At 39.3% G+C, this 22,821-nt stretch overlaps 1 protein-coding gene across 3 annotated transcripts in view; it reads right to left on the bottom strand.

Annotated features, from left to right (window-relative positions):
• Nucleotides 1-939: 939 nt before the first annotated feature.
• Nucleotides 940-22,821, bottom strand: part of LMBR1 (limb development membrane protein 1) — a 164,159-nt gene continuing 142,277 nt past the window's right edge. For 2 of the 3 annotated variants that reach the window (XM_032394415.1, XM_032394414.1), the window contains 2 exons: nt 11,733-11,894; nt 8,566-8,651 (listed from right to left, as the gene is read on the bottom strand). In XM_032394415.1, the coding sequence (XP_032250306.1) occupies nt 8,566-8,651; nt 11,733-11,894 (248 nt within the window). Of the gene's footprint in view, nt 8,652-11,732; nt 11,895-22,821 lie in introns of all 3 variants that reach the window. The other variant, XM_032394413.1, reaches the window with a different exon arrangement.

The following is a 22,821-nucleotide window of genomic DNA, read 5'->3' as shown; positions in this document are numbered from 1 at the left end:
TCCCTGGCTGGGTCTTAAACTGACCAAGACTGCTTAACAGGAGAAAAGCACACAAATATATTTAGTAGAAGTTTGAGCTGAGACGGGAGGCTCATAAAGAGATGAAGACCCAAAGACACAGACCTACTTTCCACTGCATCTGATGAAGAGGAGGCAGCTGGGGGAAATACGATAGGTTAAGGAATGGGAGGTAAGTGTGGAAACTGGGGAACTCGGGAACTCAGCAAGGCCAGTTAGGATTCCTTGAGGTGAGAATGCTCCTTTCCTCTGGGTACAGGGAGGACATCTCTCACAAGAGGGTCTTGGACCTGGTTTAGGGAAGAAGAGTAAACCTCAAAGTCCTTCAGCTTAAAATATTCAATATGCCAATGAGCCACGTGTGAGAGTAGTGTGTCCTGAACCCAATCCCATGCTTGCTTTCTGCTTTCTGCAGGGGTGTAGACATACATCTAACTTCTCTAAAATGGTGTGAGAATTTTAAAATTTTATCCCTGGTTCACACAATAGTGTTACTGGATAAAGTTCTCTATAAGCCCCAATAATCAGGAGTAATATTAAATTCATAAGCCTAAGTCATGACCTATTTCTGCCCAGAGAGGGAAAGACCTAAGATCAAAGACTACAACTGTCCTTGGCAGATTTTCCATGAGTTTTGTTGAAAAATTGCAAGGTTCTCAGGCCTACATGTGGAAACACACACACTACAGTTTGTCAAGGAAACAGCTGGTATAGGGGTGCCTGGGTGGCGCAGTCGTTAAGCGTCTGCCTTCGGCTCAGGTCATGATCCCAGGGTCCTGGGATCGAGCCCCGCATCCGGCTCCCTGCTCAGCGGGAGGCCTGCTTCTCCCTCTCCCACTCCCCCTGCTTGTGTTCTCTCTCTCTCGCTGTGTCTCTGTCAAATAAATAAAATCTTAAAAAAAAAAAAAAAAAAAGCTGGTATACAATATCAATAGAATGCCTGTACAAGCCTGTCCTGGAGGTGGCTGAGGAGTAGCACAAGGCCCTTTGTGAATAGATGATCATCTCCGGATGCAGCCCAGCTAGACCACATTCACAGGGCTGAGGTGGGCAAGTCAGGGACCACAGACATTTGTGCCCTTGAGACCACACACTTCTTTCTGTTCCACCCTCTGCAAGTACCTGGCCTTTCCACCCTTAAGGGCACTTTGCACATGAGTTAAAATTTTTAGGTACGTGTTTCTGAACCGAGCACAATTATTTTACAGCATAGTTCTTTCTTATACAATGTCTCTGGGATTTTTAAATACTTGAAATTCTTGCAAGTGATTAAACAGTTGCAAAAATAGAATTCCCCTATACCCTTTACCAGCTTCCCCTCATGTTAACACGCCATAGTAAAATTAATCTAAACCAGAAATTGACAATGATACAGAAGTGTTATCTAGTCTACACATTTTATTCAAATTTTGTCAACTGTCTCTGGGATGTTTTGTGAATAAGAACTTTCTTTGCCAACGTGAATGCTAATGTGTCTAAAAGAATACATCTTCCAAATTATAATTCAAGTGTATATGGTAAAGTCACCACATTAACTGGAGGTTTCCAGACAGCAGAACAAGTCACTGATAAGAACTACGGAAGTCAAGTGTAAACTTAAGTATTAATTCAAAACACAAGATTAGTGTTTGTTTGGTACAGTAACAGGAGAATATTCTTCAAAATCAGTTTATGAGATACATTAATTAGAGAATTTAAGATATAAAATTTAGAAAAAAAGCTCAATATTTATGGACATTTAGTTCATGAAAACAGCACTCAAATCAAACATAACGTATGGTTCTGTCACACTGGCCTGTAATTTGGGGAAACAATAAAACTAGTCAAGGATAGGTCAGAATTGCATTCGGACATTCCTATCAGACCTGAATGCAGCGGTCTGGTTACACAAGGAGTCGCCGTCTCCGCAGAAGCCTAGGAGGGCGGCAGGGCAGCGGTGCGTTCAGTGGGCATCCAAACTCTTCCAGCTGTCTTCACAGGCAATTCACAATCTGAAGTGGCTCTTGGAGTCCCAGCTGTCACATCCTGTCCCATCCAGGGCACCATCAGCAGGAGGGAACAGGGGAGGTGGGATGGTGCTTCCTCTCTGGCTGACTGGCTTCTTCCAAGTCACCTTTCTGGAGGTCCCACAGGATGGGCTGCATAAACTCCCAGGTCAGACCCCAGCCCCATGGCCACACCCACCTGCACAGGAAGCTGGGCACACTGCCACCCTGAATAAAACTGGGGCTAGGCTGCCTGGCATGAATAGTTGCTGTGTGGCCACTGACGTCTCTGCACAACCATTATCTCATTCCTTTCAGCAAAATAAATCCAGATAACGTGTCGATGAATTATGAAAAAAAATAAAGACATAAAAGTTGCTAGGTTCGGGGTAATGAAAACGATGTGGGATCATATGGTGAGGATGGCTGCACAACCAGGAATATACTACACATCAACGACTCCTGTGCTTTAAGAGTGAATTTTATAGTATGTGAATCATATCTCAAGTAGATAAGGAAAAATACTGGGAAATATATTTAAAAGTCTTAGAGTAGGGAAGGTCTAAGTATGACACCAAAAAATTATGGGAAATTGCAAATTTTGATTACTTCAGAATTTAAATTTTCCACACAGAAAAAAAAGTACAAAAACCAATGTGGACAAGTTAAAAAACAGCCAGGAAAAATACACACCTCAGAAAGACAAACATTTAATCCATAATATACAGAGTTTTTATAAAACAGTAAAGATATTATGAAATACCAGAAGAAAAATAGGCTAAGTATATTTAATGATAATTCACAAAAGTAGAAATACACATAGCTGATAAAAAATTAAGTTCCCCCCAATAGTTATTAAAAATGCAAAGAAAAACAAGTATTTGCCTCTCAGGTTGGCACTAATGTAAAAGACTGGCAAAATCCAGTGTTGGCAAGAGAAACACATCTTCACATGCTGTTGATGAGAGTATATACCAATAGGGTCTTTCTGGAAGTAGTTTGAAAATGTGCATTGTCTTTGATCCAAGACTTGAGTATCTAGTAAATAGTGGTCCCCGGTCGCCTGATGCAAGTCGCTGCTCCAAACCAGGCCCCTCCAAGTAATTTATAGTAAGAAATATGTATTTGGTCTTCCTCCCCATTCCTGGCACAGAGCCAAAACCTGTGGCATTTCCTAAGTGATAAGAAGATCAAGGTATCTTTTGATATCCATAAGAAGCCCCTTTCAACCACACCTGAACTTATGCTAATGGATTGTCTTTTGGAAAGCCCCTAATGATGGCCAATGGAACCAACTACTTTTGGTCCCACCCTTCTGACCTCTGGGGAGTGGGGAAGGCCTGGAGGCTGAGCTAATCATTAAGGCCAATCCTTTAATCAATCATGTCTTTGTAGTGAAGCTTCCATAAACAAACAAACAAACAAAAAATCCACCTAACTGAAGGGATTCAGAGAGCTTCCGGGTGGCGAGCACATGGAGGTGCCGGGAGGCTGGTGCCCCTGGAGAGGCACGGAAGCCCTGTGCACACCCCCATCCCCGGTCCCGTGCATCTCCTCCCCCTGGTGTTCCTGAGGCGTACCCCCTGTAATAAACAGGTCATCTAGTAAGTAAACTGTGTCCCAGAGTTCTGAGAGCTGCTCTAGCACGTCCCTGAACCAGAGGGGGTGGTGGGAACCCCTGATTTATAGCTGCTTAGTCAAAGCACATGGGACAGCCTGGACTTGGGATTGGCATCTGAAGTGGGGGTGGGGAGCCAATCTTAGGGGACTGAGGGTCTGCACTAACTCCACGTAGATAGTGTCAGAATTAAATCAAACTACAGGTCACTGATGTGGTATCCACAGAGAACTGGGAGAACAGCCTGGTGTAGAAAAACCCCGCACACATTTGGTGGCTAAAAGTGCAGTACTGAGAGTACAGAAAAAGACAAGTTTTTCACCACTAATTTCTAAAGCAATAATAGAACAATGTGCTAAGATATATGTAAAAAGCTATTTGTTAGCACTTATAGCCATTCGATATAATATACCAGCTACACGGCATGACAGAACAGCTATAGCACTCAAGACTAGAGCATGTCCTGGGTTCTCAGAGGCCACTGCTGGTCAGCAGTCTATCTTACAGTAAGTAAGAGCTTTCCAAGAGAGAAGACATTAAAACATTCACATGGGATTTTTAATAACCGATAAAACTTTCTTCCTCGGATTCATATTTAAATCTCTACCTCCTCACATTCAGACACTAAAGATCTTTCTGCTCACATCGATCCTCAGAAATCATATACATCGGGTGCTGCTACCCTACTTTGCATAACCTATACTTGTGAACTTGACTTCTCCAGTATGTTTAGGAAGAACAGAATACCAAAATCACATTCAAGAATAACTGGGTTTTGTCTGAATTTCCTATCTGATCACATTTGAACTTGAAAACACTTTTACCTAATTGAATTACACACAGTAGGAAATTAAATAACTTCTCTTCAAAACTAGGTCCCAGCTCTACTCCTCCAAGAATATGGATCAACCACCTAGTTTTGAAATTTTATAATCCATTTTTAGAGTTTCAGCAATTTCTATTGATTTTAATTACATTTTTTGCAGTGCAACAAGTAATCTGCACAGATAATACTTTTGCTTCAGTAGTATTTGCAATAATGAATTTTACCTAATATTCAAAAGCCAAAAAAAGTTTTTGTGTTCGTTCATCTTTCAACTAGATCCCGGAAGTCACGTTTTTCAAACTAAAGTTGACCATTCATTAGTATTAGTGTGGTTTGTGTCTAGTATTCTAAAAAAGAGAACAGAAAATGCCAGCACGCATCACATACAGTAAAAGTAGGTACTACTTTGTTAAGTATTTGTTTACATGTATAGAAGTGTGTGTGTGTGTGTGTGTGTTACAGTGTAAACAGTATTTCTTCCTGTGGTCAGAGAGCTGGAAAGCCACTGCTGTAAAGGCTTCTGTCTGTCTAAGTCACCAGAGGGCAATGCCATTTACTCTTCTGAGAGCTCTGGATTAAGCTGCCCAGACCACAAGTAGGCGTGGCTCAGTCCTTTTATGGAAAAGATTAGAAGAATCAAATACATCTAAGTAACTCAAACAATTAGACGACACACATGATTTCAATTGCTGATGCTACATTTTAGCTGCAAATGGTTCAAAGAAATTCATCTACCAATAACTCCACAACAAAAAGAGAGAGAAAACATTCACTTCTTCCTCAGTCTAACATCTCACCAGAACCATTACTGCCCTTTATAAAACTGACATGGAAGTTACCTACATACACCCTAAAGTTTTAGCCACGATGGTATTTAAGATTTAAAACCAAAACAAAAACACATTTGAATGCTTATAAACCAAAACATGAAATCACTTTTTGTAAAATTTTAATTTCTAAGACATTTAAAAAGTCACACTAAAAGTATCTCATAGAAACAAACACAAAAAATAATCTGTAAACAAAACACTGTAAACAAAAGTAATATACCAGTGCATCTGGACATTATTTTAAAAGTAACATCATACCAGTTTTTTTAAAGTCAGTACTGAATATATGCTCATATTTTTAAAAAATTATTTTAAGAACTCTGCCTTTATACATTAAATACTGTGCTAACAACAAAGAAAACTACATAGGGTTTTCAAATGATGCAAGCATTTGCTGTAGCAGGTGAAGTGGTTATGGAGGCACCGAGAGGTCCACTGTGCTCCAGCAGAGCAAGGCCCAAGAGCAGGTGTACACAGTACACGCCCTGAATACGTCCAAGAGTCAAACCACGCAGAAGATTTCATGCTCATCCACTAATCAGTCTCTCAGTGTGGCACTGAAGGAGCGGACCTGTATGTGCGCGAGTGTGCGTGTGCGTGCAATTCTCACATAAGTCTCTTCTTTTAGAGCAGGTCTATTTTTATATAGAATATATATAAAGCTAAGTAAATACTAAATCTAAGAAATACCTTGGAAAAGTCGGTAAAAATTACAAATGTTATAACCTATAAAATTTATAATTTTAAAATAAGTATTGCAGAACCAATTAATATTAAGAATTGGCCAAGTCTCCTCAAGAAACTTTTTAACTACAGTGTCTAATGCCCCTTTAAAGTTGATCCAAAGGTGACAAAGAGTCAACAGAGCGTCTGACTTCACACAGTCACCTAGACCCCCCACCCAACGAGAACGAAATGGCCATCCCCGGGGCCGCTCTGACCGCGGGCACAGGGCGCTCTGGCATCAGGCCATCTGCGTCCTCCCTCACTAGCACAATAACCGCAACAAATCAAAGACCTGAGGGGCGCCTGTCCTTACCAGACTTCAAGTGCTTGGCCTCAGTGTGCTGCCACCCATTTCTGTCATGGCCTCATGCAGCCAGCCTCCAGTGTGTGTCCAATAGAAGCACATGCATTTGCTAAGTCCCTCACTCAAGAGGAAGACTCTTGTATACGTAACCAGGAATATACTCTTTGTAGAACCCCAGAAGTGGCTGTAATCATGCAGCAGAGTATATAACCACCTGCATTTGTTCCCATAAAAGGCATCTGAGACCCAAGGTTCAGAACTGTCCCTCCATGTGAGGCGTATCCTCTGTCTAAAGCAATGAAGACGCGCCCAGTAACAGCTGTAGGACTTTATAATACATTTCACTGCTTACTAATCAAACCTGGCCTAAGTTTTCCGATGGAAAGAAACTTTCAAATGAACAAAGAATTGATACAGACATTGAAAAGTTTAATATTTTACTCAGAAATTTTCAGACATCTTACAAATACCCAAGAACTTCCTACGGATGTGCCCGGAAACCAGTGTAAGTTACAAGCAATGCTCTTTTATTTAAAGAACTTTCTTTTTCTTCTCCCCTTGACCTAGTCTGCTCAAAATATGGATTGCCTGCAAGCAAGTTTCAGTAAAAATCAAAGCTTGCAATTAATGTTTAAATAGGTGTAATTACCAGTGAAATTAGGAAACAACCAGTTTCTATTAATTTTCTCAGTATGCAGATCCTATGCAGAGAGATTCACCAATACTAGACTGGTGGTATTTACGGAGTGTTGTTTAGAATCACAAAATGTTCTTTTATCTTAAAACTGGGCTGTATTTTAATGGGAAGAGAAGCTCAGAAGGAAATGCAGAGGTATAAATAAAGGAGAGGTATACTCAATGGAACTTAGGAATACACAGATAAACTTTTCTTATTATTTTGGCTCTAAGTGGAAATTTTTTATGTCAAATATATACAGCCTGATTTTCATAAATTTCTCCAAAAAAACCCCTTTAAACTCAACAATTTGAGGAAAATGTTCTTTTACTTTTGTCTGAACACAGACAATCTGTTGCCATACACATAGTGCATGTGAACATACGTATTTATAGAGACCGCATAACTACCAAGTGTGTGCAAAGGGGCTCATCTCTTATTTCTGCATGCACAATTTTCAGTACTCTATCCTAGTGGATGGTAACACAGAGTACAGTTTTATAGCTTTTATTCAATGGACTTAAAAGTCAAGAAGCCATCCCCAGAATTATTTACAATTTCATAACTGAATGATTTATCAGATCATGAAACACTGAAAAACTATTCTTACCTCATGAATGCTGACACTGTGTATCTGGGTGTTAAACTGGTACTCTTATAAATCCGAGGTTTAAACCGGCATATACAAAAGTAACCAAGGCCTGAAGAATGTGCTGACAGAAGGGGTTTACCACAGAGCATCTGTAGTTCCATAATGGATACAGGAGCACGAGGAACTGAGGGATTTTTGGAAAAAAGCTTAAAAAAAATCAAGTGTACAGATAGCCTGTACGGCAAAATCTAAGTTACAAGTGTAGCCGACTGGCAACTATGTTAGGAGAGGTGACACTGAATCCCACACACACAAGGGGTCAGAGAAGTGTGAGCACACAAGACTTCCCATGCAGCTTACTACACTGTACAGTGGAAGGCATTCCCGTGGTGTTCTACCACGGATCAGGTTTTCAAAAGAATTTCGTATTTTTCTCTTGACTCCAAGTCCAATCAGTATCATTCTGAAATATAAACCAGAACTACGCTTTTGTCTTTTTCTTCAAGGAAGTGAAAATAGCTTTTGCACACTACTGTTCCAACGCACCCACTGGAGTAATGGCATCTATAAACCCGCATTTTTGCAGGGCCTTCACTTCGCATCCAAGTACCAAGGATGCCTTTCACGTCAGCTTCTCCATTTTGAATAAAATATATATTGGGATTTAACTGAATTCTTAGAAAGCCCCGAAGGTGCCTTTTCTAACATTCTCGTATGGGTGGCTGTATCAGGTGCTGCAAGCAAGTGTGTCCACAGGAAATGTGCTGCCCTACGGAGCCTGCGTTTGGCTGGAAACTGTGGGGTCCATCACACAGTTAAATGAGAAGAAGGCCTGCAGCAGCCAAGTTCTTAGGAGGTTATGAAAGAAATGGCGCTGCCAGGCCCAGGCCCTAAATGTGAAGCCCAGTCAGTGCACGTCATTTCTGACTGACGGGGACGGCGGGAGTTGGGGCTCCCGGGTCTCTTGATGGCAGAGTGCTGCTGCGTATCTCACAGTGCTTTGTGATGCCCATTTGCTGACGGCTTTGATGTTTCTGAATCCCTTGAAGTATTTGATAAGTGAAGCTTATGAAGCCCTGCAGAAAAATTAAGAAAATGGTGAGAAATGATGGACTGTTGCGTGGGTGGGCAGAGGGCTAAGGAGGCAGAGTGTCAAGTGTTACTGCGAAAGCTGTGATGTGCTGGCCAGACCCCCGTTAGCATGAAAGATCTCTTATCCCCACTGAGGCTCCCTGGGGGCCTAAGCAGAAGACAGTTGTCTCTTAGGAAGCCATGCCTTCTCCTCAACTCCATGCAGCTCTGGGGCACGTGGAAGCTTCTGGTTTCTTCTCTCTGCACAGTTAGTCCCTTCCCCACCTCCTGCCCTCCATACCAATCCCAAGAGCACCCTCTCAACCACCTCCTCCTGCAAGCTTGTCCCAGCCCCAAAGTGTGCTTCCCAGCAGGGGAACTAACCTGACACAAGTATGATCCCATTTTTGTATACACACATGCAAGTATACATACAGGAAGACATCCAGAAAGACACACCAAAATATTAAGCACATAATTAAGAGGAAAAGCAATGGAAAACATGACCAAATAGAAAAGGAGAAGAAATAGCAAAAGAATAAATTGAACATAAATATTTCACTATTCAAAGATACTTCACAGAATAAAAACTTTTCACTATCTTTTAAAGTTATGTTAGTTTCCCTCTGTATCATACATCAGTCATTTACATAATGCACCTAATATATACAACAATACTGTGCAACTCACAGGGATAACAGATAAAAGAAAATGTAAGAGTTTATGTGGCACCAAAGCTCTCAGCACTTAGTAATAAGATGAAGCACAAAGATGTTCAAGAATACAAAACCAGCACATCTACGGAAAAGATTTTGAGGAAACATTTTTATGAGGCTCAGACTTTTGTGACACATCAAAAACATACTTGGATAAGATTCTATTCCCCTAAGATTCCACAAGTTTATCTACCTGGCAGTTAAGCAATTTTATAACGCTCTTAAGTCAACATAGCACTCTGAATTTTAAAGTTTCTACCACCTGCATATCTTAATGAAAGAAAAGGTAAAATTGAGTCCGTCTATGATGGATGAATGGGAAGGAAAAAAGAAATCCAACACAAGCAACAGTTCTGGCCAAACCACTGAGTGACAATAGGAACCCACAGCTGTTGGGTGTGGGGTAGCGTGTTTTAAACAGGGCCTGCTAGTGAAGGAAGTAGGTGGAGAGAGAACCAGTGGGGTAATCAATGCCCAAAGTGAAAAGGAATCCCCTTTGAGGACAGATTACTTCCATTACTACGTCTAAAACTTGGGTGCAGCACAGGCTACGCATCTTTAAAAAAAAAAAAAAAACTACAATGTCTCTCTGCAGAAACAGTCACCTCCACCACCATCTGGTTTTTATCTACTATGTACCAGATAATCTATGAGACAAATACTGTCATTATCAATGGACATAGCAGCAGAGGAAAAAAGACTACAAAACAAAGGGGGGGGGGGGGGGAGATGGTTAAATTTTATAATCAAATTATGATTCCCAGTGAAATCAGATTTAAGATCTCAGATCATTCACACATTATTACATATACTTAATGAGGATCTTTTTCTACATATAATGCATTTCTTCCTTAAAGCATTCCAAAGAGTAACAGAAAACATTTGAACAAAAAACCAAATCCATCTATTAGTTTTACACAAGTCCTGATAATTCTATTGCCTGTTATGGTCAAAGAGCCGACACAACATACTTCACCTTAAGTTAGAAAGATGATATCCAGAATACTTAACTCAAAACTAAATTTACTGCAATTCATCTACAACCGTCTCATGTTAGTGACTGGTAAGTGGGAACTGATCTGACATTACGGCTAACTAATCTCACTGATGCTACCATGGGCTTAAAAATGAAGTTCTAACTTTAGACATTTGGTTCAGAGAGCTGCTAATTCCCACCTCACCTTGCAGATTTTAACCTGGCCAGCATTCTGAAACCTAGGCATGAAAATCCATAAATTATCTGGTGCTTCAGCTGAAATGAGATGTCACTTTCATTTCCAGGCACTATTGCACCAGCCATCCCCTCACAGGGTGAATTTAATAAAATATGGATGAATAGATAATTTGAAATCTTTTTTCCTTCCCATAGGTCATCCCTTCAATCACAGGTGTTGGAAGAACTTGGTGGCGTGCAAAGCTTTATTGTTGCTCAGAAGGTTGAAGTTATCTGGACCTTAATGAATCGATCATTATGTAGCCTTTTGCAACAGCTAAAAGTCACAATGGGATACAGAATATAAGCATTCAAATGATGTCAAGTTAGGTAAATGACCTAATGTTAGGATTTTCTACAATAAATCACTGCCAAATTTAAAATTACTCCAAACCCAAGAGGGTTTATATAGCAAGATAATTTATAAAGCCCTGGTATTCCTACAATATAAAATAAAACTTATAAAAATATAAAATAAAATAAAAACATATAAAATGTTTAGTGCTAATGTTGAAGTGGGCATGAAAAACTCATTCATAAGTTACATTTATACCCTTTTTTTACCTTAGCCAAACCTAAAGTTTTTAAGACTGTCACAATGCATGTGACTTTTGGAATACATGATAATGAATGCCCTCTCTCATATTAAAGACAAGAATACTAATATTTTTATCCTGAGTTATTTGGCTTACTGAAGAGAATTATGGATCAGTCTGATACTTGTAAAATCCAAGTAATCAAAAGAAATCTGTAACTAAAAAATTGTAAGAGGTACCATTACCAAAAAATAATAAGTCTCTAGCCATTAGCCTCACCTTGCCTCGACCACCATCATCATAACAACAAAAGAGCTAATTTTATTCAGCTCTTATGATGTGCCAGGACTCTGCTCAGGCCCTTACAAGAAACATTCCAGTTAATATTCACAACAGTCCTTGAGAGAAGAAGATACTGTCACCATTTTACAGATAAGGAAGCTGAGGCTTAACAAGGTAATTTCACACACGAGCATAACCAGTAAGTAGTGGGTCAGAAATGGGACCTCTATGGTTTCACACAGTAGGAAAAATGAACAGATGAAGATTTAAAATTAATTCAAATAACAAAATTAAAAATTAGCAGAAAGAGAGAAAAATACCCATAAACCTCAGGATTACCTAGGGCCTTGAAAAGTTCTTCTCGTACAGCAGAGGTGAATTTTCTGACCAGACACAATGTTGTCACAATAGCAAAAAGCAAATTGTAGGATAATACAATATAGAAATTTCCCAGCCAATTAAACCTTCCAAAGTCTCCAAGTAGATCAAATCTAGTGATTCCTGTTAAAAATAAATAAAATAACCCTTAATAAAATCAGGTACAATATATTTAAAACGTTACAAAATAAAGTACAAGTCAGATCAAATTCCATGGACTTTCTCATTTGTTAGTGGGGATCCTAGTTAGAATATGTAATTGTTACCTTGTGGAACAGCATCAGCCAGCCCTAACCTACTTTCTCCACATGTCACAGTGTCTTGGAAGTGATGAGGCTGGAGTGAATGTCCCTTGTCACTCACTCCACTTACACTGACAAGAAATCCACTCTGCAGCTCATGGAAAGAATGAGTACAGTGTGCTCAACTGAAACAGGACGGAGAAGACACCTGACAGCCCTTTAAAGCGCCCACCTCCCCGCTGCCTGGTCCCTCTCCCCATGCAGGTCCCAGGTCAAACATCCCCTCCTTGGAAAGGGCAACTGTTTCCTCTACAGAAAACAGCTGGACCCTCCATGGCTATCTATCTTAATTACATTTCTTTGTAACATGTGCTACTTCATATATTTCTTTTCCTTTCTGGTTTATTTATTGCCTACTTTCCCCACCAGTATGTTAAGTTCTATGAGAAAAGGGACTTTTTTTTTTCACTCCTACAATCCTAATGCCCAGAGCAATGCTTGTACATGCATAATAGTTACTACATAAACAGATAAACAACTAGGGTGATTCCTTTCTGAGTTGGCGGGTGGGGGGAGGTGGGAATAAAAACATTATTAATCTGAGTTGGACACCACAGGCTTGTGGAGTAAAATGGCAAACCAAGAAAGGCAGTTATCTCATATATACATTGAAGTTACTTAAATTTCCTATACACATTTTAAAAAACAAGTCTTTTCATTCAAAAGAATAATCCAAAAGTCATCCTATTCAGTAATAATGTGCCCTAGGCCAAATACTTATAGGAAAGAATATGTGAATGTTAGGATTTTTCTGACCACTGGTAAGTAAATAAGTAAACAGCATTCAGGTAGTTAGTCAACTGACAGATGATGGGACTGTTGACAATCTTCAAGGAAGAAACTGAAGAGTTACTTGGGGCCATATAAAATCTTAACCATAAAGGACTGTATAAACAAAATCCTGTACACCTTTATTTTTTGAGTGGTCTAAGGATCTCAAGAGTAACCAAACTTCATTTCACTCTATCAGCTGACTTTTGAACTTAGCTCTCATCCCCACCCAAAGCAATCCCATCACCTGTTATAGGGACAGACGCCACAAAAGCAGTGCACAGACAACAGAAAAACCTTCATACCCAAAAGTATCACAAAAATAGGTTTCAAGACGTGGTTCTTTTTTTTTTAATATTTTATTTATTTGTCAGAGAGAGAGAAAGAGCATAAGCAGGGGGAGTGGCAGGCAGAGGGAGAAGCAGGCCCCCCGCTGCGCAAGAAGCCCAATGCCAGACTCAATCCCAGGACCCTGGGATCATGACATGAGCCGAAGGCAGACACTTAACCAACTGAGTCACCTAGGCGTCCTAAGTAGTAGTTCTTTTATGGCCACATTTACACAGGGCCAGTGTATTTGAACTTGAGAGACAATAATCTACCATAATATTTTAAAGAGAAGATTAATGAAAACATACAATAAAATATCTTTTTAAAGAAGGTAAAGGGACCCAGACCCCAGGAGAATATGCCACAAAGACCACATATCATGAGTCATGGCAATAATCATGGCTGCAGCTTCTCAGATAAAAGCCTTAATAAAACTTTACTTTGTCTGGGGCGCCTGGGTGGCTCAGTTGGTTAAGCATCTGCCTTTGGCTCAGGTCATGATCTCAGGGTCCTGGGATCGAGTCCCATGTCGGGCTCTCTGCTCAGTGGGGAGTCTGCCTCTCCCTTTCCGTCTGCCCCACCCCCAACCTCGTCCTCTCTTGTGCTCTCTCTCAAATAAAATCTTCGAAAAAAATCAACAAAAAACTTTACTTTGTCAAAAGGAATACAGATCTAATTATACATTTTATTCTTCAAACAAAGTACCATTTAATTTAACCTAGGAAGTTATCTGTAGACAGGATACAGCCCTTCCAAAACAAATTTCAGTGATTTCAGCCCAAGGATCCCAGATAAGTAGTTTATTTGATCTTTAGGACCAAAGACTCCTTTGAGAATCTGGTGAGAGCCATAATCTTTTCACAAGAAAAACAAAGAGATGCACACACTCACAAAATCTTGCATATGATGAAGCTGATTTATGGAAAAACTGACAGATCACAAAATAAAAACCCTTGTCCAGATGCTCCAGGAAAGTCTTACCTGGTCTCAAGACATTTTTAATCATACACCACCATTGGCAAAAACAAAATTAGAACACATATACCCAATATATGTGTATTTAATTATTTTAAAACTACATATGTACTACTCACTGGCTTTTACATTATATACAAAGGACAGACTTTAAAAATAATAATAATAATGATAAAAGTAAATAGGAGTTCTCACGGTTTCTTCGCACAGCCCAGTGACCTACTCTGTGAATGCTGGGGGGGGACAAACCACTTTGGACAGCAGTGAACATGCTAACTAGTAACTCAGCCGCCACCCTGACCCTGGCCTATGAACCACACTGGGACAGGAGTGCCACACGCTGAGCGCAGTGAGGAGCAGAGTCACTTAGCACAGGGATACTGGAAGGTATGTGATGAACCATGGGAAGTGCTTTCACTGGGACTTCTTGGTGGATTCAACTTGGTATCCTGAGAGTCAGGGCCAAGACTTCGTATGAAACCCCAGACAGAGAGCAGTCTCCTCATTCTATGTGTGGTCCCAGGACATCTCAGGTTGACCTCATAGACAGAAATCCAGGAGCCTGCTGCTACAGTGCACCAAATCACCAGACAAAGTATTAGATTAGTTCTAAAGATGCTGTTGTTTCAAATTTAATTTAAATATCTAACATGGTCTGATTAAAAGATCACTCTGGACAACACATGCAGTTCTTCAATTCTGAAAATCTTCTATAAGACTAAACAGCAAGAAACTTTAAACAATCACTTTCTTAAACTTCTATCTGAGAGGTCTGTCACAGCAATAATTAAACTGTAAAATGTACTTTTTTGTTAAAAGCACCAACACTTAAGAAAAAGTAACAATACTTAAAATTTTAACTTAACACTTATTGTACAAATGTATAATACTTCAAAATCTCTATTTCTGGAGAAAGATATAAAAGGGTATTAAGGCAGCATATTTAAAAATACTACTAACTAAAAAAATTCAATTATCAAATGCTGTTATTTAACTCTCCTAGTCAAATAATGAAATGCTAACTCCCATTCCGAAGTCATTTCTTTAAAAGATAAGTAATATATATGCCAGGTAAAAAGCCTAGTTAGTTAAGCAGTGGCTAAGCATCGGCCATGTTATGTGGATTATCTGTGAATAAATGCACTATGATGCAGTTTAAAATGTTTTATGCATAACTCCTTGAATAAAGATCTTTTTCTAGTCATACTTATACAAGAACCAAGGCACAAAACCTCATTTCAGGAAAGAGCTGGTTACTCCACCTATAATAAGAATCACGAGAATTTACCTTCGCTAGCCCACCTGAGTTGACTCTGATTTCTAGCAAGCATACTCCTGTTCCTTACCAGCAAGAAGAAACTGAGAGAGAGTTTATAAAGCTTGACACACTGAAGGGATCATTAAAGTAACTTTGTCAATAAACCGTATGTGCTGGCATCTCCCACAAATGGCTGACATGATATCCACGGCTTTAATGTAAGATTGCCAAGAAGAAGACACATATCTTGTCATAAAAAATAAATTTGTAAGTTAAATGTTCTCTGAAAAAACACCAAGATTGGGGTGCCTGCGTGGCTCAGTCAGTTAAGCATCCAACTCTTGATTTCGCCTCAAGTCATGATCTTACTCAGGGTCACTGTTTAAAGCAAAAATGGAAACAATGTATTATAGGGTTTATAACGTGTATGAATAAAATGTGTGAGAACAAGAGCAGGAAGACTGGCAGGCGAGAAAGGGAAGTACACTGCTAGTACACTGTACCAAGTGCTATGATGCTACACAAAGGGGGACTGTGGTAAGTTAAAAATCTATGCTATGAACCAGAAAGAAACTGTCCAAAAAATACCACAAACAGTAGTATAGCAAATAGGCCAACAAAGGAGGTAAAGTGGAATCATTTTTTTAATGCAGCTCATCCAGAAAAACGAAGATAAAGAGGAAAAAGGGAACAAAGAAGAGATGGGAAGAAATAGATAATAAAGAGCAAGACTATAGTCAAACATAATAATATCAGTAATCACATTTGAAGTAAATGGTCTAAACATCCAAACTCAAAAATAAAGATTAATACATTGGATAAAAAACCAAGACCCAACTCTACATTATCTGTAAGAAATGAACTACTTAAATACAAAGACACAAACAGGTTGAAAGCATAAGAATGGGAAAAAGTATACTATGTAACCATAATCAAAAAATACCTGACACAGCTATATGAATGTCATGCAAAGTAGATTTTACAGCAAAGAATATTACCAAGGATAAAGAATGGCATCATCATTTTCATGATTATAAAGGGGTCAATTCATCAAGAGAACATAACAGCCCTAAATATTTATGCATCTAATACCAGAACTTCAAAATACATGACGCAAAAACAGAAATGTAAGAAGAAATAAACAAATCCACAATTTTAGTAGATTTCAAAACCCTTCTCTCAATAAAACAGTTAGAAAATCAGTAAGGATAAAAGAACTTGAGTAACATTATCAACTAAATTGACCTGACATTCATAGAACATTCCACCCACGAATACAATACACCTGTTCAAGTACAAAGATATATGAGGATAGACCATGTTCTGGGTCATAAAGCAAGTCTCAGTAAGTTCAAAATGATTCCAGTCATAAAATGTATTTCCTCACCTCAATGGAATTAAATTAGAAATCACTAACAGACAAATCTCTCTGGAAAATCCTCAAATATTTAGAAACTAAATAACAGGCTTCTAAATAATCCATGGTCAAAGACGAGATCAAAAAGGAAGTTGGAAGGATACTGAACTGAATGAAAATGGAAACACTACAGATCAAAATGCAGGGGGGTGTAGCCAAAGCAGTACTTACAGAGAAACTCACAGTGCTAAATGCCAATGTTAGAAAATAGAGAAGATCTCAAATCAGGGAACTTAGCTTCAATTTAAGAAAGCAGAAAAATAAGAGAAAAACCCCCAAATAAGCAGAAGAAAGTAAATAATAGTGAATCAATGAAAGGAACATAGAAAAAGAATAGAGAAAAATAAATGAAACTAAAAACTGGTCCTCTGAGAAGATCAATAAAAATCAATAAACCTCTTGGTGCACCTGGGTGGCTCAGTCAGTTAAGCAGCTGACTCTTGATTTCGGCTCAGGTCACGATCTCAGGTCGTGGAATCAAACCCTGCGTTGGGCTCCAAGCTCAGCAGGGAGTCTGCTTGAGAAGCTCTCTCTCCCTCTCCCCCTCTGCCCCTCCCCCGACTCATGCGTGCATGCATGTGCACGCACTCTAATAAAATAAACCTTAAAAAAAAAAATCAACATACCTAGTAGCAATACTATTAAAGAAAAAAAAAAGACAAATTACTAAAATCAGCTATGAGTAGGTAATGAGCACTGCAGTGCACTGATGTATCTATCTATGCCGAAGGGATAATAAAGGAACTTTATGCCAAAAACCTTGACAACATAGATGAAATAAATTCCTTAAAACACATTAACAAACTCACTCAAGAAGAAATAAATAAGCTGAGTAGTCCTCTATCTATAAAAGCAATTGAGTTTGTTGTTAGAACCTTTCTGCAAGTCAATCCCAGGCCCAGATGGCTTCACGGATGAACTGTATCAAACGCTGAAGGAACAACCCCAGTTCCAGAGCACCTCAGTGTCTCGGGGCATTGGGGCTGCTATACCAGGACGCTGCAGGCCAGGGGGCATATGAACAGCAGGCAGGTACCGCTCACACAGCTGTGCAGGCCAGAAGCCCCGGAGGAAGGCCCCAGCAGGGCTGGAGTCTTCAGAGGGCACCCCCAGGGCTCCCAGACAGCCATCCGCTCACTGCACCCTCACACAGCACAAGGGCAACAGAGCTCTCCAAGGCCTCTTTCCTAAGGGCACGGGTCCCATCCATGAAGGTGGGGCTTCATGACCTATCACCTCCTCATGCCATCACACTGGGGAGTAAGTTCCAACACACAAACATTTAGTATATAGCACTCATCCAGCAAATTGAAGAGGAGGAAATACTTCTGGATACTTTCAATCAAGATAGCATTACTCACATAATCAAAGCCAGAAAAAAGTTATTAACAAGAAAAAAAAAAACTACAGCTCTATGCACTCATACAGATACAAAAATCCCAAGCAAATGTTTATCAAGTTAAACCCAACAATAAAAAAATAATAAAAAAAAAGGATACTATGTCATGACCAAGTGGGGGATATCCCAGGAATGCAAGATTGGTTTAACAATCAAGAATCACTCAGTGTAATTCAGCACATTAATAGCCTAAAAAAGAAAGCCACATGATTATATCAGTAGATGCAGAAAAAGCATTTAACAAAATCCAACATCCGTTCCCGATAAAAACTCAGCAAAGGAGAAAAGAAGGAAACCTCCTCAACCTGGTGAAAGGCATCTACCAAAATAAACAAGCAAAAAAACACTACAGCTATTACCACTTAACAGTAAAGGACAGAATGCTTTCTTGCTATGGTGAGAAACAAGTCCAAGAATGTCTGCTCTCACTACTTCTATTCAATACTGCACTCCAAGCTCCAGATAGTGCAATAGACAAGAAAAATAAATTAAAGCATCCATACTGGAAAGGAAGAAGTAAAACTATCTTTATTCACAGACATCATCATCAACAAAAATTCAGCAAAATCTACAAAACATACTATTATTAATAAGTGAGTTTAGCAAGGTTGCAGAATAAAAGACCAATATACACAAATCAACTATATCTCTGCGTACCAGCCATTAACTAATATAAAAAATTAAAATTTTAAAGAAATACCATTACAATAGCATCAAATGTGCAAGACCTAAACAAAACATGCAAACTTTGCAGAGACAAATTAAAGAACTAAATAAGTATACAGTGTTCAGGGACTGAAAGACTCAATATTGTAAAGATCTTAATCCTCTCCAATTCGTTCTACAGATTCAACACAATCCAAAACCCTCGCAGACATTTGTGTAGAAAATGACAAGCTAATTTAAAAAGCCACAGGGAATGCAAAGGACTTAGAATAACTAAAACCACTCTCAAAAAGAACAGACTTCACTGCCTGATCTCAAGTCTTACGATCAATCTACAGCAACCCAGACAGTGCAGTATTGATGTAAAGACAAACAGAGACATCAATGGAACAAAATAGAGTCCAGAAATAAACCCACACCCACACATACATGGACAACTGATTTTCCATGAAGTTTTCAAGGCCATTCAGTGGGAAAATGAATAGACTTTTCAAGCAGTGGTGCTAGAATAATTGGCTAGCTATATGCAAAAAAATGTATCTCAATTCATACCTCATACTATATACAGAAATTAACTCAAAACAGAGTTAATTTCTGAATCTAAGTACAAAACCTAAAACCTAAAAGTATAAAACTTCTAGAAGAAAACACAGATAATCTAAGTGATTTGGGGCTAGAAAAAAAGTCAGTATACTGATGTAACACCAAAAGTACAATCCAAAAAGAAACCTTGGTAAATGTGACTTCATCAAAATTAAGGATGTCTGTCCTTTGAAAGATATTGTTAAAAGAATAAAAAGACAAGCCACCAAATGGGAAAAATATTTGCAAATCACATATCTTGATAAGGAACTTTTATCCAGAATATGTAAACAGCACCCAAAACTCAGGAACGAGAAAATAACCCCAATTTTTAAGATGAGCCAAAGATGTGAATAGATACTTCACCAGAGATATACAGACAGCAAATGAGCACTTGAGTCATCTGGGAAATGCAAGTAAGTCCACAAAGACATACCACTACACACCTACTGGAATGCCAAACAGTAACTGATGGTCTATACCAGTGTTGGTGAAGATGGAGAGGAACCAGGATTCCCATACTGGTGCTGAGAATGCAAAATGGATAAGCACTTTGGAACAGTTTGGCAGTTTCTTAAAAAATGAAGCATACACAAGGCTCTCCATTTTCTAGTTATTACCCAAGAGAAATGAAAGCACATGCCCATACAGACACTTGGATGTGAATGTTCACAGCAACTTTACTTATGACAGCTAAAAGTTATCACCTCAAACGTCCTTCAGTGTGTGACAGGATAAACAAATTGTGGTCCACACATAAAATGAAACACCACTCAACAATAAAAAATGAACTACTGATACATGCAACAACCTGGGTGAATCTTAAAGTAAATATGCGGAGTGAAAAAAGCCAGACCAAAAACAGTACATATTATATGATTTCATTTATATAAAACTCCAGGAAACATGAGCTAATCTATAGTTATAAAAAGCAGGTCAGTGGCTGCCTGGGGATACAGGGTCGGGGTGTGACACAGCAGGAGAGGTGTGAGGGAGGAACTGCACAGGGCCAAAAGGAAACATTTTGAGGTGACAGGTATGTTCACCTGATCATGATCTTGATCATGGTGATGGTTTCACAGGTGTACAAATAAGTCAAAACTTGTAAAAAAAAAAAAAAAAACTTGCCAACTGTACACTTTAAATATGTAAGATTATGGTTTGTCAATTATACCTCAGTAAAGCTGTTAAAATACATTAGACTTCAGACTATATACACCCCATAGCATGCAAAACTTTATTAGTTTATGGCTGTGGCGATTAGGATTTAATTAGAAATTCTATATTTCTGTATTTGCTCTTGTGTTATAAGTTAAATTTTTATAGTATTTTTCAATCCCTATCACATTCCTAACACTATACGATAGGTACTGTAGGAGTTACAAAGTATGTAAGATACTCATTCCCTTCATGGAACTGTCTTTACATCCTAAGAAGTGAAGACTTGCAATAACATAGTTCATATTTTCATAGGTATTTCCAGCACAACTAAGTGTCTGTGCAGTTAAGTAAAAGGCGAAATTAAGAAGCATGAATTCCCACAGACGTACCGAAAGCTGTGTGCAGACTGACCACCCCTTTCCTCAAGGAACTCACAGTTTTATGGAGGGAAGAGAAAAGTGAGCCTTTACAACACAACATGCTCAGGGAGGAGGAAGATGTGTGGAGAATGAGGAAGGGTGATGGGAGAGCACACGGGAGGGATGCCTGAAGGGCCGAGACTCAGGGAAAACCTTCTCTGTGGAGTAAGGGCTAAGCCCAGTCTTGAATGACACGGTAGGCGTGCCGGGGAACGGGTGGTGAACAAAATCACTCGTGTCAGGCCACATGTTCAAAGGCATGCGAAGTAGAGCAGTTCCTTGTTCCCACCCAGTACGCCCGGAGAACACCGCTAGTATTAATCATGGTTCAAAGTGGGTGGGGCTCGGAGTGGCGAGAAACGAAACTGGACACACACGCAGGGGTTTAAAGGCCTCCTGCGCCACCTTAACAAGACAGAACCTTATTCTAATCGCAGAAGTCTCTGAAGCACAGAAAGCAGGGGAGCGACAGGATCATATTTCCATTGTAGGAGAAGGGGGTGGAATGCTAAACCAGCCATTAAATCCTGAGAAGACTGCATGGAGAGGAGGGAGGACGGAAGGTGCTCCTGGTTAGGAGTCTATCTATACCATAAAGGCCCCTGCTGTCCGCACCCCCTTCCTCTATCAAGTGCCTACATAGGGAAACAAACAGAGAACACTCAAAGGCTGACTCACGATCATTAAAAATACGTAGACCTCAGGATTAATTAGATTACCACATCAAGGAAACAGAGGACAGAGCAAATATTTACTGTCTACTATTCTACTGTGTAAGGGTCTTTAAAAAAAATAATAGTTTATTAAGATGAAATTCACATATCATAAAATTAACGATTTTAAAGTAAACAATCCAGTGCACTGAGTACATTCACAATGTTGTGTAAATCTATCCAGTTCCAAAACACTTTCATCACCCCAAAGTGAAACCCCAGACCCATTAAGCAGTCCCCATCACCCCTCCCCCCAATCCCTGGCAACCACTAACCTACTTTCTCTCCCTGTCAAGTTCCCTACTCAGGACATTTCATATAAATGGAATATTACAACATGTGTCTTTTTGTGCCTGACTTATTTCACTTAGGATCATGTTTTCAAGGTTCATCCATGTTGTATCAGTACACCACTCTTTTCTTTTATTTAATTGTGGTAAAACACACACAACACAGAATTTACCATCTGAACCATTTTTAAGTGTAAAGTACATTCACGCTATTGTACAACTAACCTCCAGAACTTTCATCTTGCAAAATTGAAACTGTACCCATTAAAGAACAACTCCCCATTTTCCTCTCCCCCCCAGACCCTGGCAACCACCATTCCCCCTTCTGTCTCTATGATTTAGATGCCGCAGGGACCTCATGTAAGGAGAAATCACACAGTATTCGTTTTTTTGTGACTGGCTTATTTCACTTAGACTTCATTCCTTTTTATGGCTGAATAATATTCCCCTGTATGTATTGGACCACAATTTGTTTATGCATTTATCTGTCAATGAACTCTTGAGTTGTTTCTACCTTATAATAATAAAGGTCTTTTAAAATAATAAAACTAACTTGAGTCAAACAAGCTTGAAACATGGAAATAAAGACAATCAGGATGGAAGACACCCGATTTCTTAATTCACCTATTCCAAGACCACAGTCCACACTCAACGTGGGGCACCCACTGACACCACAAATATTTATTAACTAGATTCTGGAAGGGATAAAAAGATACATAAAATATGGTCTTGTCCTTTAAAGGATGTAAAGTTTCTTGAGAAAGCCA

This window comes from Phoca vitulina, unplaced genomic scaffold, assembly GCF_004348235.1.
Source record: "Phoca vitulina isolate PV1807 unplaced genomic scaffold, GSC_HSeal_1.0 scaffold80, whole genome shotgun sequence".
NCBI classification, from domain to species: Eukaryota; Metazoa; Chordata; class Mammalia; order Carnivora; family Phocidae; genus Phoca; species Phoca vitulina.
Note: the sequence above shows the minus strand (reverse complement) of the source record. Positions and strands in the feature narration are given on the sequence as shown.